Consider the following 15,877-nt stretch of genomic DNA (forward strand, 5'->3'; position numbering starts at 1 on the left):
GTATTAATTGACAGACGAGTAAAGTAGACTATCCTATACCAGAAAAAAAAATACCTTATTTTAAATGTTACTATATTAGTTATTAACAATTTCTGACAGTCGTGCACTTTTTACAATTGTCCCCACTTACGGGGTCAATTGTAACAGTTCATAAATTCAACTAAAACATAGTTAATTATCATATTATCATAGTTGTGATATATTTTTTTATTGATCAAAATAGTAGTGATATTTTAGGAGTAAAAATAATAATGAGCAGAGACCTAAAGGGCTAAACTTTTAACTTTAAGGGGTTAAAAATTTTAATTTATGCTGTGAAAGGTGGCAAATAAAATAATACACATGCAACATAATATAAATGATATAAGAAACTATTGGTGGTTCTTAAAGAGTTAAGTAATGGTTTGTAAACATAAGATTATTTATTTTCAGCTGTTACAATCGTCCCTTTACTTATTGTTACAATCGTCCCCAAGACGCCATTTCAGCTTCATTTGTTAAAAACAATGCTAGTTAAGTAACAAAACTAATTTTTTTTATTGAAAATTTAATTAAGGTGTCCACTTACGTATTCGGTTAATAATTTTTATTTGTTTAAACAAAATTACTTTGTTACAATATAATATTCTAATACCAAAAAAAGTACTTACATAGCGTAAAAATATCTTTTGTGATGTAACTCTTTCAAAAGTACATAAAAATGGTTGCCAGCAGGGGTGTACATGTAGATTTATTAAATACACCTTGTGCGCCACCTAGGAACCAAATCTAGAAATCGACACTCGAAATTTTTGCTCTGTTACAATCGTACCCTGTTACAATTGACCCCACTCTCCCCTAGATATTTAAAGGTTCAGACTGAAATTATACGCGAAAGACAAGAACTTGCAAAGACAAGTGGCAGAGTAAAATAATTTATGTAATAATATTGCACTCATCATGAAGATATTTGTTCACTCGGTTTTTTCCTTCATGTGGTTCTTTTGGTGACTTTAACCATAATAAATTTTTACCATACGATATTTTTACAACGGTACTTTACTCGAGGTTTAGGGCATAATAAAATTAGTAAATTTACATGATTCCACAATCATGCTTTTTTTGCTCAAAGTAAAATTCCTCACAAGACATACAGGAGAGAAATTATTATCCGAAATCAATAAACTAAATTTCGAAAATTTACATTTTTTTTAATGCAAAACAATAATACATTACTGATATTTAATTATTGCACGGAGATAATAATGCAGTAATAAAAATATTTTCTTTCAATCTTAACTTTATGTTATGCTACATTTCATGAAAGTTGTTACTGCAATTTTATGTTCATACAACAATATATCACATTTTAATATTAAATTATGTTTGTAGAGTGCACGAAACTTGTTCATACCCTAAAAGGAGTGGTTAGTGCAGGATTAGTTTTGACAGCAGGGGCAATCAATATCAATCCATCGAAATAATTTGGACTTCGCAATGCAGCTAAAATCGCAATAGTGCCACCCTGGAAGAGGAAGAAAAAAAACTAAAATTACCCTTGGAATTTGAAACATATTGGTGAGAAATCTTAGGTCACTTTTAAGTTATGTTTACAAACAGAAACTAATGAGATCACATGATGATCTTTGTTAGATAAGTAAAGTAAAGCTGATCGACTCAATTATGCATTCAATAGAAGAAAAAAAATTTTCAAATATTTGAAACATTTAAAGTCTGATTTTGCTAGATAAGTCAGTGAAACGGGTCAACTTAATTTTTGCATTTAATAGATAAAATTGTCAAGTCTTAGAAGCATTTAAAGTCTGCTCTTGTTTGATAAGTAAAATGAAACTGGTCAACTTATTTATGCATTCAATAGATTAAAAACTTTCTAGCTTTTGAAGCATTTAAAGTCATTTAAAATATTATTTGTGTTTTCCGGTGATAAACTAGCCTGATAAATGAAACTTAACGTAAATTTTAAAGCGAAAAATATTTATTTTAGAATCTAAATTGAAACAGAACCTCACAGATCGATGTACTTATTCGATTATAAATACCTGGCATTGGACTGAATGGTACACGCTGGTGGTCTCATTCGAGCCAAATTTCGAAAGAAATAAGTAATTTGAGATGGAAAAAAAATTACATTCTCAGATTTGATCACCACCTATCAATTGAATTTTAGCAAACTGAGAGAACGAAAGTCCCAATGGACACGCCATAAATGTACGTGATATCTTCCGATATTAAAGAATATAACAAGTTATATTCTTGCTCAGAAAACAGGGTGAATATTTAAATTGCACTTTTTGTTTACTTCTGGTCAAACAATTTGTTATCTTGATTGAAACTCATATTTTAAAAAAAGATTTTCTTTCAATTTAGTTTTTTTTATTTAAAAATATGTCATCGTTAACATAATGCAAATTGATAAAGCAGCAATAAAATAAATAAGGGGAAACAATTATTACAAGGTTTTCAGATTAAAATAAAAAAACATTGTTTTTTTCAAATCGTATTGAAAATGTATAGAGTATTTAAAGACGACAAGCAATGTTATGTGTAAGTTTCAATTTTATTCAATTGTAATATATATATATATATATATATATATATATATAAACACAAATTGACATGAAAAACATGAATAAAATAAAAAACTAAATTGTAGAGAAACAAGAATGGTAAAAGCAAATAGTCGTTATCAAGACACATCTATTGCTATAAATGCGATATTTCTGAATAAAGAATAATTATCCTAAGATCAAAATTATTCTTTATATGTGTCGATATCGTAAAAAACCTTATGTAGTAAAAACTCATGAAATAAAAGAAAAATGTCAAACTTACCGGCGTGAATTAAAACGCGGTTTAGGTTTAGAAGTACAATAATAAAACAGTTAACAAAAATCGCGAAGATGTAAAATATATATATATATATATATATATAACTACTTTCAATCTACTCTTCTCTTAGCAAGAAGATGTTATTTGAAGCTTTTTAAACTTTCAAGATATTCAAATGAAACTTTTTTCATTAGTTATCAAATAAGATTCATTATGAAATTATGAAGAAAAAAAAATTTTTTCAGCCCATGCGTAGTATGAAAGAACTATTTAAAATGCTCATAACTTGTACAATTTTTAATTTTTTTTTCTTCAAAATTTTAAAATAATAATTTTGCTATTAATTAGAAATTGCTCCGAAAATGTTGTTTAATTTGTTGCACATTTTTTTTAATTTTTAGCGGAAAAACATAAGTAATAGAATGTCGATAGGTCACATTTCACAACTGCTGCAAAAATATTTCATGAGAAATCTAAATTTTGCATTTACAAGGCAAAGACCCTTAAAATGCCCTTAATCAGCATTTTTTTTCATAAATATTCCTCAAAATAAGAATTAATATAATACTATGAATGAAGTAAAAAAAAATTAAAACAATAAATAAATTAAATACTTTTTGAAAATGATCTAATTTATAAAATAAATACCCTAATAAGGGATGAGCTTGTAAACATCATTTTCACATAAAAATAAATAAGGATGCTGTCTTAAAACAATCTAATGGTATTAATGATTGAAAAACAAACCTTGAGTATTAATAAATTTGATGACTAAAATATATCTGTATCAAAATTCAGGCTTGCCAAGCCTTAAAATGTTAAAATGGTACCTTAAAAAGGAAATTCTTGCTAGTATTAACGTGATTATACTACCACTATAAAATTTTTCTAAGAACCGTGAGACCCCTTTTAATATTGAGATGTCCACACTAATCCTACCACTATGCGTCCTGACTAGCTGTGTCGAAAAATTCTTCGTAGAAACTCATTATTTCTAAATTAAAGAAAAACAAATTGTAATGACTATAAAAGTTTTAATAAGCATTTTCATATGTAACATAATACCTTCGATTATTGAAAATATTGAGTAAAAATAGTTTAAATTCACAAATAAAAAGCATATTAAGAACTTACTTTTCCACCATATAAACCTTTTTTTTTATTTATTTTCTGAGTACCAATCCACACTTATGCCCATACATTAAGGTTAATGCGGGTTCCGGCAAATAATTGTTCAGACACAAATCAAACATGACTTTTTCATAAAGCTCATTTATTAAGCAAAAGATAAAGAACAAAAATACGGTGTATGTATGATACGATTTATTAAAACTGCGATTCCCCCTGGAGTAATTATAAAAAATATATTATTTCTAAAAACTTAATATTACGTGGATGGTATGGTGGTTAAGGCGTTGTATGTTTCCCAAGCTATTAAACTCAATCCGCAGCAAATTGAGTATCAGATTATAGGCATGATCTCAGGGAAGCTTACTACACTCTGCAAGCAACGCTTTCCGAAGTTCCGGTACACATGAAGAGCTGGTTATAATGGGTTGCAACTCGTCGGCCAAGCATGTACCACACATGCCCTATCGGATTTAAAACGGGTCAAAATGCTGGCCTTTCCATACGGGTCATATCCTCAGATTGAAGGCATTTGCCTAAGATATTTGCTCTTTGAGGACGGACGTTCTCCTCCATAAACTCCTTCCATGAGCCCCATGGCATCCTAAACAAACGTACATGTTGTTCCAGAATAAAGTCACGGTATATTTGGCCAGTCTTGTTTCCAATTGAACATGTAGATCTGTTCTGGAGCGCAGTATAATTCCTCCTTCCTCCTCAAACCAGCAATCCTGAACCACCATAAAGATGCTGTTCAATGATGTTGTGTTGATGGCAATGGGTACCTTGCACTCTCTATATAAAAGTCTGACGTGAATCAGACTGCTACTTAAACCTAGACTTGTCGGAAAACATTATACAAGCCCACTGTGACAATGTCCGCAATGCAAGTTTTCTACTCCAGACTAATCGCTGGTGACAGTAAGTTGCCGTGAGTGGAACACATCTATCAGCCAGTGAGCATATGGACCAATATTTCCCAAACGTCTGAACACAATTTTCTTTGAAACTGTGGTACCCGCAGCTGCAGATAGATGACGAGACAAGTCGGATGCTGTGCTCCGTCCGCTTCGTTTGGAAGTTACTGCCAAATATCAGTATTCATTAAGCTTTCGGGTATGTGTGACCTGTACTGTAACGTCTACTGACATTTCCATCATTTTAAAACAGTTGCCAGAGCTTGGAGGCAAATCTTCATGTACTTCTAAGTTTCTCGGATATTTCCATCTGAGTACTCCCACATTACAGTCGGCTGATAATTCTACCACGTTAAAAAACCTCCACTTGCTTCCGCTGTGTCAAAACTATTTAGTTAATCCACTGAGCGGCTTACTGAACACTTATGAACAATTTTACTTCTCTGGCACCATTTCTTGTATACCCCTCTCTTACGCTCTCGTCATTGTGAGGTACTATCGGCCTCATCTGGTAGCTTTTTGTAATTTTCATATTATTCTTGGAGATGTGTGTGATAATTCGATAACTGAAATATTTACTTGGGAGCTCAATTTTTGAATTATCCTTAATTTATGGACATGTGAGTAGTATTTTGTCTTGTCATTAGATATGCAATTGTAACACAAATTTGGCAATCTGCGTAAATTTATAAAGAATTTTGATTAAAAATTAACAGAAATATTCTATTTGTTCACTCTAACCCTCTCTTACTTATATTAAAAATACATATATTAAAAATGCATGCATTAAAGGTAAGTTTGAAAAATTGAAGAGTAGTTAAAATAATATTTCACGAACATACTTTTTAACATTGAAAAATCTAATGGATAGTGCACAAAATTAAAAAACTAGAACTTCCATTATTTTTGACCAGATTTTTATTGTTGATGCAATTTTAATGATTCAAAAATTTAACCTGAAATTTTTGTAGTTGATATTTTAAATTACGAAATCAGACACAAAAACATAAACCCAAAATAACCATGCATTTCTTTTTTCATCGGATTTGAATTATTAACCCTCAAACATACCTGCCAATTTGTACGGTTATTGGAGGTAATTTTTCTTAGTGATAGTAAATTTTACCTTTTAAAGTATCAATCTTATTTTTAAAAGTTTCAAAGCGATTTCTTTTACTCACCTCCACAAAATAGCAATTAAATCATTTGTCTATAAGATTTATTAAATAGGCAATATGCTTTAAAGTATTGGAGAAGTAGGTTAAATTTTAAGAAAACTCTATATACTTTAATTATTACTTAACTACTAAATTCTAAAGTCTTCCTTAGTGAGGGCCGTGGTAGCCCAGCAGTTAGGGAATCGGACCGGGATTTGATCCTCGACTCGCTTAAGACCCATCTAGTACATGCGATGTACGTGCTTGTAAAATCGTTGGAATCAAAAACCCTCAGAGTCCAGTTTTTGAGTATTTCACCATATCTCTCGAATTGTTTAAGATAATAAAAAATTTCACACAATTATAAAATTTGTTTATTCAAAGATAATTGTATGTAAAAAAAGTTTAAGCTAATTAATGATAATTTCAATTTTTATGCATTTCACCATGTCGCTGGAATTGTTTCAAGAAATAAATAATTTTTCAAGCAAATCTAAATCTCGTTTATTGAAAGGTAGATTGATGTGAAAGATACATCTTTATTAATATTTATTATTTTGACTATTTTTTGCAATGGTCAAAAAATTTTTATTTATAAGCTATGCAAATTTTTACATTTTATATATATATATATATATATATATATATATATATATATATATATATATATATATATATATATATATATATATATATATATATATATATATATATATATATATATATATATATATATATATATATATATATATATATATATATATATATATATATATATATATATATATATATATATATATATATATATATATATATATATATATATATATATATATATATATATATATATATATATATATATATATATATATATATACTTCATCCCTTCACTTTCATCTTTTCAGTGGGTCGATAAATGAGTACCAAGCATGCTTGGGAACTAAGCACTGGGGGTTCCGCGTTCGGCTGACCACCTGACCGGAGCATCTGCTCCTGCACTCCAGAGCCCAAGGTCAAGAAAACTGAGATGGGCACAGAAGGCCTTGGCCCTCCAGGGCTGTCGTGCCGCTGAGTTTAGTTTATATATGTATATATATATATATATATATATATTCAGAGCTTTACTTCCCATATTTAGAGGGTTGAAACCAAAAAAAATTTATTCAGAGGATACTTTTTCTGTCTGATTAATATTTTGCGGGAAAAAAAAAAAGAAAAAAAAAACAGCATTTAAAAATTCATAGTTGGCTTATTTGAACTAATTTTTTCAGTAATCAAATTTTTAATTATCTATGTAGTTGACAAAAAAAAATTGCTATGAAGTGTTTTGCCCGTGATACAGAGTCCTCTTAAGATTGTGTAGACACGTAAAAATCTAATCGCTAAAACGAAAGTTATTAAGGTGTTCGCTTTTTTTTAATTTTGAGCACTTCACTATATAATTACCATAGAGTGACCACAAATGTAAACAGGCAAATCCGGAAATCGTATCTTTACTCGTTCTATGTGAAAAAACACATCGTCTACATACTTTTGAAAGGTGTCAATTTGAGCTCTAGCTCCATCACTATTGCCATGACCAACTATAAGAAAAAAAAGAAAAAATTCTTCATTTTTTTACCATCCTAACTGATAAGTCAATTTGTTTGGGTAGACTTATAAAAAACATTGAATGTTTTGAGAAAAATATTTAAAAAAAAATAAACCTTTTTACATCATTATAACTTGCAAAATAAAAAATAAAAAATTTCAGAAAAAAGCTATCTTTGAAACAATGAAGACTGGGTCAAACCTCTTTCCCTTCGAAAGAGTAACGAACAAAAGGGAGGTTGTTGCCACTACTGAAAATTATTAAAACGCTGTTTAAAATTTACTAATTAAACATTAAAAAATATACAATTTACTATTAATTTCCTATTTAGCATACAATCCATAACTATTGCATCTCGCTACAGCATATTAACAACAATCAGTAGGTGATCAAAAAATCGAAAAATTTATAGTTAATTTATGTTTTTAATTAGACTCTTTAATTATCCTCCCGCCATGGGGAACGACTACATCTTATACAACATCAAACATCTTATACATATGAATAAAATTGATTGAAGTTAGTTGAATTGATTCTTCGATAAAAACCTATATAATGCTCAACTTCTATCTTTATTACCCGTTCAATGCAAGGTTTTGCTATAGTTTTAAACCAGGCCAACATAAAATCTCCTATTTTGGCATCTTATTTTTAGAATCTGTCAATAAATTCAAATTCTTGGCAATTTTTCTTTCTTTTTTTCTGTCTTATAAAAATATTTGCTTTTTTTCTGTAATAAGTTACTTTGCAAAATGTAAGGAAACACTCCTTTATTGTTAAATTTCTCGTTTTGAATCTTACATTTAGGATCTGTCTGTAAATTGTCGAGCTTAGTGACCGATTTTTGCATAAAAGAATTTTTGATGAATTTTTATCAAATTTATTACTTTGTTTCAAGCTATCTTGTCTCTAGTGTTCCTTTAATAGATTTTATTTTCAGTAAATAATTTCTCCATGAGAGTAGTGAAAATAAAATGGCTTGTCCGGGACAAACTCTCATGGGTAAAAGCAATCTCACTCACGATAGACTGAATGGCAAAGCAATGTGTTATTAGCAAGAAATATTCGTGCTTTCCTAACAAATATTTGAAACACTATAGTATGGAGCAAAGTGAATGTTTACATGCTGATTTTTGTACTTAACTTTCGAAGAAATTAAAAGAAATTGAAATTTTTAAGCGGAATGAAAAAATTTAAAAGAAATTAAAGTGTGTGAGTCACATTCCAAGTTTATCATGTGTTATGTGAGAGAAACTAAAATATTTAATATTTTCTGTAATTATCTTTTAAATAATATTTGCTTAGGACAATGATTAGATAATCTTTAAAATGTTTAGCTATTTACAGCATTTATTTATTTATTTTATTTATTTATTTATTTATTTATTTTGTATTGTATGTAATTAAATTTCTTCTGTTACGCTATTTTTAAAAAAATGATAATATATTTCTGATAATATTTTATAAGAAAAAAAAATTTTCTTATATAATTTGAAAAATTATAGAAGATTCTTAAATAAATAAAAGTTTAAAAATAAGTTTTAAATAAATTTCTTTAATCTTATTTTAGTAAAGGCCTCAACAGATGTCGTTGAATGTTTTTTAAAATTAGATTAATCATATTGTCTAAAACATATTCTATTTCCTTTTCTGTGTTTGAAATATATAAATATAACTTATTAGCTCCAGAAAAACAAAATAAATTATTAATGAATACAAGATATATTTTATTTTATTCATGGCGCTGGCTGACGTAATTTGTTTCACAAAAACGATGGATAAATTATTTATTTAATTCAAACAAAAAGACTGTTAATATTTCTAGTGCTGCCCTCTGTTGAAGAAATTAAGTAGCTGGAAAGGTCATTCTGGTCATATAATAATATAATCGTATGCAAGTAATTTATGATAATTTGCAATGTTTAACTTGGTTAAATATATTTTATTGTTTCTGCTTTTTTACTTTTTCATGTTTTTATCATTTTACAACTATTTAATTTTCTTTCTTTTTGCTTTCTTTTAAGTGTTTGCTGATCGTAGTCACAACAAAAGTACTCGTTGCATATGTCTGTGATACCTTCCAACTGAAAATAAAACTGTACCACTGTTCAGAATAATTTGAACATATGATAATAATAAAATACTATCAAATAATTCTGAGTTTTGGAACTTTTAAAATAATTTTAGATAAAAATGCAGGCATATAATATATTTTGCATCGTATCGAAAAGCTTAAATCTTAATGCATCACTAAATAAAATATTTCTGAACAAATTATCAAAAAAGTACGTGTTTATTCAATTCTCGCAAAGTATAACTGGATAAGGTACCCACAGCCAAGATTTTTACTGTAACACGCAGCGTACTAGTAAGTCACAACTATTTGTTAGGAATGTGATTCTTTAAGTATTTTGTGATGTCACATTTTTGGAAACAATTTACTAATCATAGGTACTTTTAGCATTCCATTCTAAGAATTAAAATGAGCATGGTGGCTTTTCCTATTTGACAAATGGTGTTCTACAGTATGAAAAAAAAATTTCCAAATATTAGTACTCATAGCATTCCATTCTAAGAATTAAAATGAGTAAAGTGACTTTTTTTATTAAACGGATGGTGTTCTTCCGCGGATGGTTAAATAATTTCCTAAACATAGGTGCCTTTAGCATTCCATTCTAAGAATTGAAATGAGTACCTTAATCTTTCATTTTAGATGAATGGTGTTCCACAACAAAGCTTTTTAAATTATGAGTAGCAACAACAACCGGGAATGAGTAATTATATTTTGAAGTCGAAGAAGACATTACACAAACGTAATATAATTTCTATGCTGTAAAAAAATACATTCTAGAATTAACACAAACATGCATTAAAATATGCATGCATTAAATAATAAATTCTTTTACCATGGTCATGGGTCATTACGAAGTAGCGGTTAAAAGCTAATAGTCGAGCCAATTGACAATACAGAAGACAGTGTTCTCCATACCCATGGGCAATAAAAACAATTGCTCTGCAACATCCAGGGTCAGAGGTTGCAGATAACGAGCCTTCTCTAGAGCAAAAGAAATAACTTTTAGTCAGTGTAAAAAAAGTAAAATACAATTAAGAAAAATTATTAAACACTTTATTGCACTCTACACTTCATAACATACACTTAACTACACCTTCATAAACATATATATAGTGCCAGCATTTGAGTCCACTCTCTTAAATTTAAAATAGCTTTATTTGTAGTTATAAAAGAGGTGTAGTGTGACCACTTTCTGAGGATTCGCAAAAAAGCACTATAATCCTTATTTTAGTATATCTAGTATTTTTTTTTATTGAGATTTGAAGCGGTATCTTCATTTTGAATCAAACATGAGCTAATTTGGAAGTATACTTTTTTTGTAAACTTCAAAAAAAAATCTAATTGACTATATTAGCCCCATGACACAGGACGCTAATTTGCAATCCAGCGGCCTATGACGACTCGTTCTTTGTTTGGAGATTTTTCTTCCAGCTGTGGATGGTTGCAATTATTATGCAAGCTTTTATTTCTTTTTAAATTTGTTACCTGGACAAAATAAGAATTCAATCGAACAAGAATCAATTCTTATTATTTTTTTTTATTTAAGAAAATGCCAAACGGGAGAGCGGGTCATTAACCGCCACTGGATTGGAAAAAATAATTATTAAAAATAATTATTAATTATTTATAATTAATTAATTATTAATTATTTATAATTAATTAATTATTAATTATTTATAATTAATTAATTATTAATTATTTATAATTAGTTAATTATTAATTATTTATAATTAATTAATTATTAATTATTTATAATTAATTAATTATTAATTATTTATAATCAATTATTTATATTTATTTTTCACTTATAAAAAACATATAAATAATAATGCGACACATTTTAGTCTATAAGTACTGCCTTTAGTAGATAATCTAAACAAATTTTATTTAATTTAATTTAATAGCTTGATGAAAACATGTAGGCCAACTTCTATTTGGTCAGAAGATTTTTCTTGAACATTTGCAGTGGTAGCAAATACTGGACTTTACTATTTGAGTTTTGATTTGATAAACTTGATTAGCAGAGCCTGGTTTGTAAGGCACTCGGCCCATGTCCAAGAGTTCGTGGGTTCGATCTCCGCTGACCGAAGACTCCCCGTGTTGTAAATGGTGACTGGTGCACGTTAAATCTGTCGAATCGCAATGTCCTCCCTGTTCCCATAAAAAATCAATACCTCTGGGGGTACTGATCCAGGAGTTTCCTTGTCTTCTGGATTGGTTCAAAATTACAAGGCTACGGAGTTGAGCATTAGTAGTCGTAAACACAAGTCGTCGTCGTATACAAAAAGTCGTATACAGTATATATTAGTAGTCGTATGCAAAAAATATATATGCATCATATGATCCAACAGGAATGGTTTTGAATTTAACTTGAATCAAATTTTCATTAGTTGATGCTTATACTAATATGGTTTCTAATTTACTGCATCAATCAACAAAATTATTTTAGTTTCATATTCATAATAACAATATATTTAATTGCGTAAAGTAAAGTAAATTCCATAAATTAGATTTTAATAATATTTCACGAAAAAATTATTTCAAAGTTTTGTATTTTATTTTAAGAATAATTTCAACCATAGGTGCATGATGAGTGACGTCACAGCAAAGGATTTTCATGCAAGTTGCCTTAGTTTTTGAAGTGCATATTCCTTTAAAAAATAATAGTGAATTTCTAAAAAAAATTATCAGATAAGTCTAGAAATGTCATTTATTATTTTTTAAAAGAAAAATCATAATAATGTTTTATCAATATCTTTGGAGCGTATATTATGTTTATAAAAATCTAAACAGCAGGGAAGAACAGAAAAGCAAAGATTTTAAAAAGCAAAAAAGGACCTGTAATTAACTGAAATCGTTCAAGCTCGTAAAAGAATAGTTATGGAACATCTACACAAAAACTGAAAAACAAAATTGCATTCCGAAAAAATGCAAATGAAATTATTTTCAAACCCAAACACGCATTTTTAAGATGAATTCAGTCGTAAAGATAATATTTTATTGATAAAGATAATTTAAACATATAAATTACATATCACTTCTTAAAAATTAGTATCATTAAATTTGTACTAACCCAAAACTTTTCCAAATTGTGTTAAATGCTGAAAATATAACCATTTGCGTGACATGATATTTTCAAATAAGAACATAAAACTTATGAGTCTTTAAAGTATAATAAAAATTGTTTAGTTCAATTTTCCGTTAACTTTTGTCTATAAACTTCATAATTTATCGAAACAAATAATTAATACGAAATTAATTAATAAAAAAAACAAATAATAATAATTAAAAACTTAAAATTAAACTTACTTCGAATTTTTTTAACTTCTGTTTTACTAAGCGAAATAAAATACATAAGCATTTTATGATTAACTATTAAATATTTTTTTACTCTAAGTGCTTTATAATGATTGCTATAGGTAGTAACTATTAGGAAATAAAAAAATATTTATTTTTTAGTTTAAAAAGATTAAAAAAGCACGCCAAGCAATATAAAAATAAATATTTAAAAACAAGAAAAAATAGAGAGAGGCTAAAATATTTAAATCAAATCGCAATTTCCTTTATGTACTAAGAAAAAATACGCTATTATCATCTTTTATCCTCTGCAACCTTTATAAATAAGTTAAAAAAGAAGAAAGAAAAATAGAAAAAAGAAAGAAAATAGAGAAGAAAAATCTTGAGAAGAAGAAAAAAAAATAGAAAAAAAGAAAGAAAATAAAGAAGAAAGAAAAAAGAAAATAGAGAAGAAAGAAAAACAGAGAAGAAAGGAAATAGAAAAAAGAAAGAAAAAAGAAAGAAAATGGAGAAAAAAGAAAATTAGAGCAGAAAGAAAAATAACCGCGTAAAAAATGTGTGCATCAATCGTGCATGTCACCGAACTGCTTACAAAACCATAACAAGTGAAATAAAAAATATAATTAAAATATTGTAATAATAGACTTAACTAAAAAACAAAATATTACATTTCCGTTATTTAAAAGATTCTACCAGATTACTACACATTTCTTTGCAGCAAACTATTTCGTAAGAATTAAAAATTAAGCATATGTTGTACTTGAGTATTAAGTCCTTAACTGTCTAATGGTACAATCTACGTTTGATTTATAAATAAATAAAAATTGTGATGAATTGAAATGAACTGAACTATCATTGTTTTTCTTTTCATAACAAAATCTTCTTTTCTTTTACAGATTAAATTTCAGTGGAATAATTTTACAAATTTATATTAGAAGCATAAAAAGAAATTTTTTTTAAAAAATCGTATTCGTTATGAATTATTTTTTCTCTCAAAGTCAGTAATTCAGTGCAGCAAATGCTAACTTTTGCTGTGTATCTATTTATTTACACAGAGAAAAAAATCTGGTAAAATTACCGTATGGTATGATATTGACATCTTTTGTTGAAAAAATAAAATATTGGTTACTAAAACCAAAATATACGGTATTAAACAATTCATTAGGCAATTTCTTCGTTTATAATGCAACGGTTTACCGAAAATTCTATTTTTTTTAAAATTATAGTTCTTATAACCACACATTTAGTAAAAAGTACAAAACTGAAAAGTAAATTTAATTAAATAAGTGATTTCTATACCATGCTCTAAGGTTGACAAAATTACCAAATTTTTCCATATTTACCAAATTTTATCACATATTATAAAACCATATTTTATTTTTAATTTCACCAAAATCATTACCAAAGAGCTTTGGTAAAAACTACGGAGCATTTTGATATTCCCATAGAGTCAGAAACACGGTAAATGTCACCATATTCTCATTGTTTTGACCATACTTTTTTTCCCGTCATAAGTTGTACGAGGGTTGCTATTTATATTTCTGGCCTAATAATGAAATAACAAATATGTAGGATCGAAATTGGTTTTATTGTTTTTCAAAATATTCTCCATGATGATCAATACACTTTTGCATGCGTTTGAACCAATTTTCAAAGCACTTTTTCCAGTCCGATTGAGGTAACTCCAAAACATGCGTTTTGAATGCATCAACCGCTTCTTCGGGGGTCGAAAATCGTTGTCCACGTAATTTATTTTTGATGTGTGGGAATAAGAAGAAGTCATTGGGTGCCAAATCAGGGCTGTACGGTGGATGACCCATCAGTTCGATCTTTCGCTCCGTCAGAAATGCCTTTGTCTGAGTCGATGTGTGAGAGCTCGCATTGTCATGATGAAGAATGATTCACCTGTTCTTCTGCTTTTTTCGAATTTATCCGATGACTTCTGGCAAACAAACGGTCGTGTACCATTCAGAATTGACCGCCCTGCGTTGCTCTAACGCCACTGTTGCCACATGACCGTTAATGCCGAAGAAACAGGCAATCATTTGTTTCGATGTGCTTCTTCCTTGAACAACTTTTGTTGGTTTTGCCTCGTCTTGGAAGACCCATACAGCTGATTGCTGTTTTGTTTCCAGCTCATATGCATAGATTCATGATTCGTCACCTGTGTAGATGTTATACACAGCCTTTGATGTACCTTGAACGTGTTTTTCCAACATTTCCTTGCACCAATCGACACTAGCCTTTTTTTTAGCGTTTGTCAGATTATGCGGGATCCAACGCGAACAAATTTTTTTTACGCTCAAATGTTCATGCAATATTTTATTGATGCTCGTCATACTAATGTCCAAAGACGCCTCTATCTCACGGTATGTCACATGACGATCTTGCTTTATCAGTTCACACACAGCATCGATCTTTTCTGGCACAACAACTGATTTTGGACGACCTGCACGGGATTCGTCCTGGATCGAACATCGACCACGATTAAATTCGTTATACCAATTTTTTACAGTGCTGTAGGATGGCGCTTTATCGCTGAATAAAGAATTAAGTTCATCGAAGCACTCTTGTCTTGACAATCCACGTCGAAAGTTATGAAAAATAATGGCACGAAAATGCTCACGATTCAATTCAATTTTTTGAAAGAGAAGAACTTTTCAATTTACTGTTAACAACACAAATGAAGCTATAATGGTAAATCGTCTGCTGAATTTATGTTTAAAAATATCAAACCTTCGATAAAAATCGTCTGCGGTCGCCTAGCAACACTTACTGTTGCCATGCCAGAAATATAAATAGCAACCCTCGTAACTAATTTCATCCACTTGCCCCAATTGCCGTTTAAATTTATACACCTTCCTGTAAGAAATTCAAAAAGACA

The 15,877-nt window shown here is 28.8% G+C and overlaps 1 protein-coding gene across 2 annotated transcripts in view; it reads right to left on the minus strand.

The window, feature by feature from the left end:
- LOC107456098 (monoglyceride lipase) overlaps positions 1 to 15,877 on the minus strand; it is an 87,615-nt gene that overhangs the window by 52,677 nt on the left and 19,061 nt on the right. For both annotated transcript variants that reach the window (XM_071187562.2, XM_071187561.2), the window contains exons 2-4: positions 10,529 to 10,677; positions 7,478 to 7,614; positions 1,394 to 1,504 (exon numbers count right to left, since the gene is read on the minus strand). In XM_071187562.2, coding sequence (XP_071043663.1) covers positions 1,394 to 1,504; positions 7,478 to 7,614; positions 10,529 to 10,677 — 397 coding nt within the window. The remainder of the gene's footprint in view (positions 1 to 1,393; positions 1,505 to 7,477; positions 7,615 to 10,528; positions 10,678 to 15,877) is intronic.

Source organism: Parasteatoda tepidariorum, chromosome 11, assembly GCF_982258835.1.
Source record: "Parasteatoda tepidariorum strain Cologne lab strain chromosome 11, Ptep-v5.0, whole genome shotgun sequence".
NCBI lineage: Eukaryota > Metazoa > Arthropoda > Arachnida > Araneae > Theridiidae > Parasteatoda > Parasteatoda tepidariorum.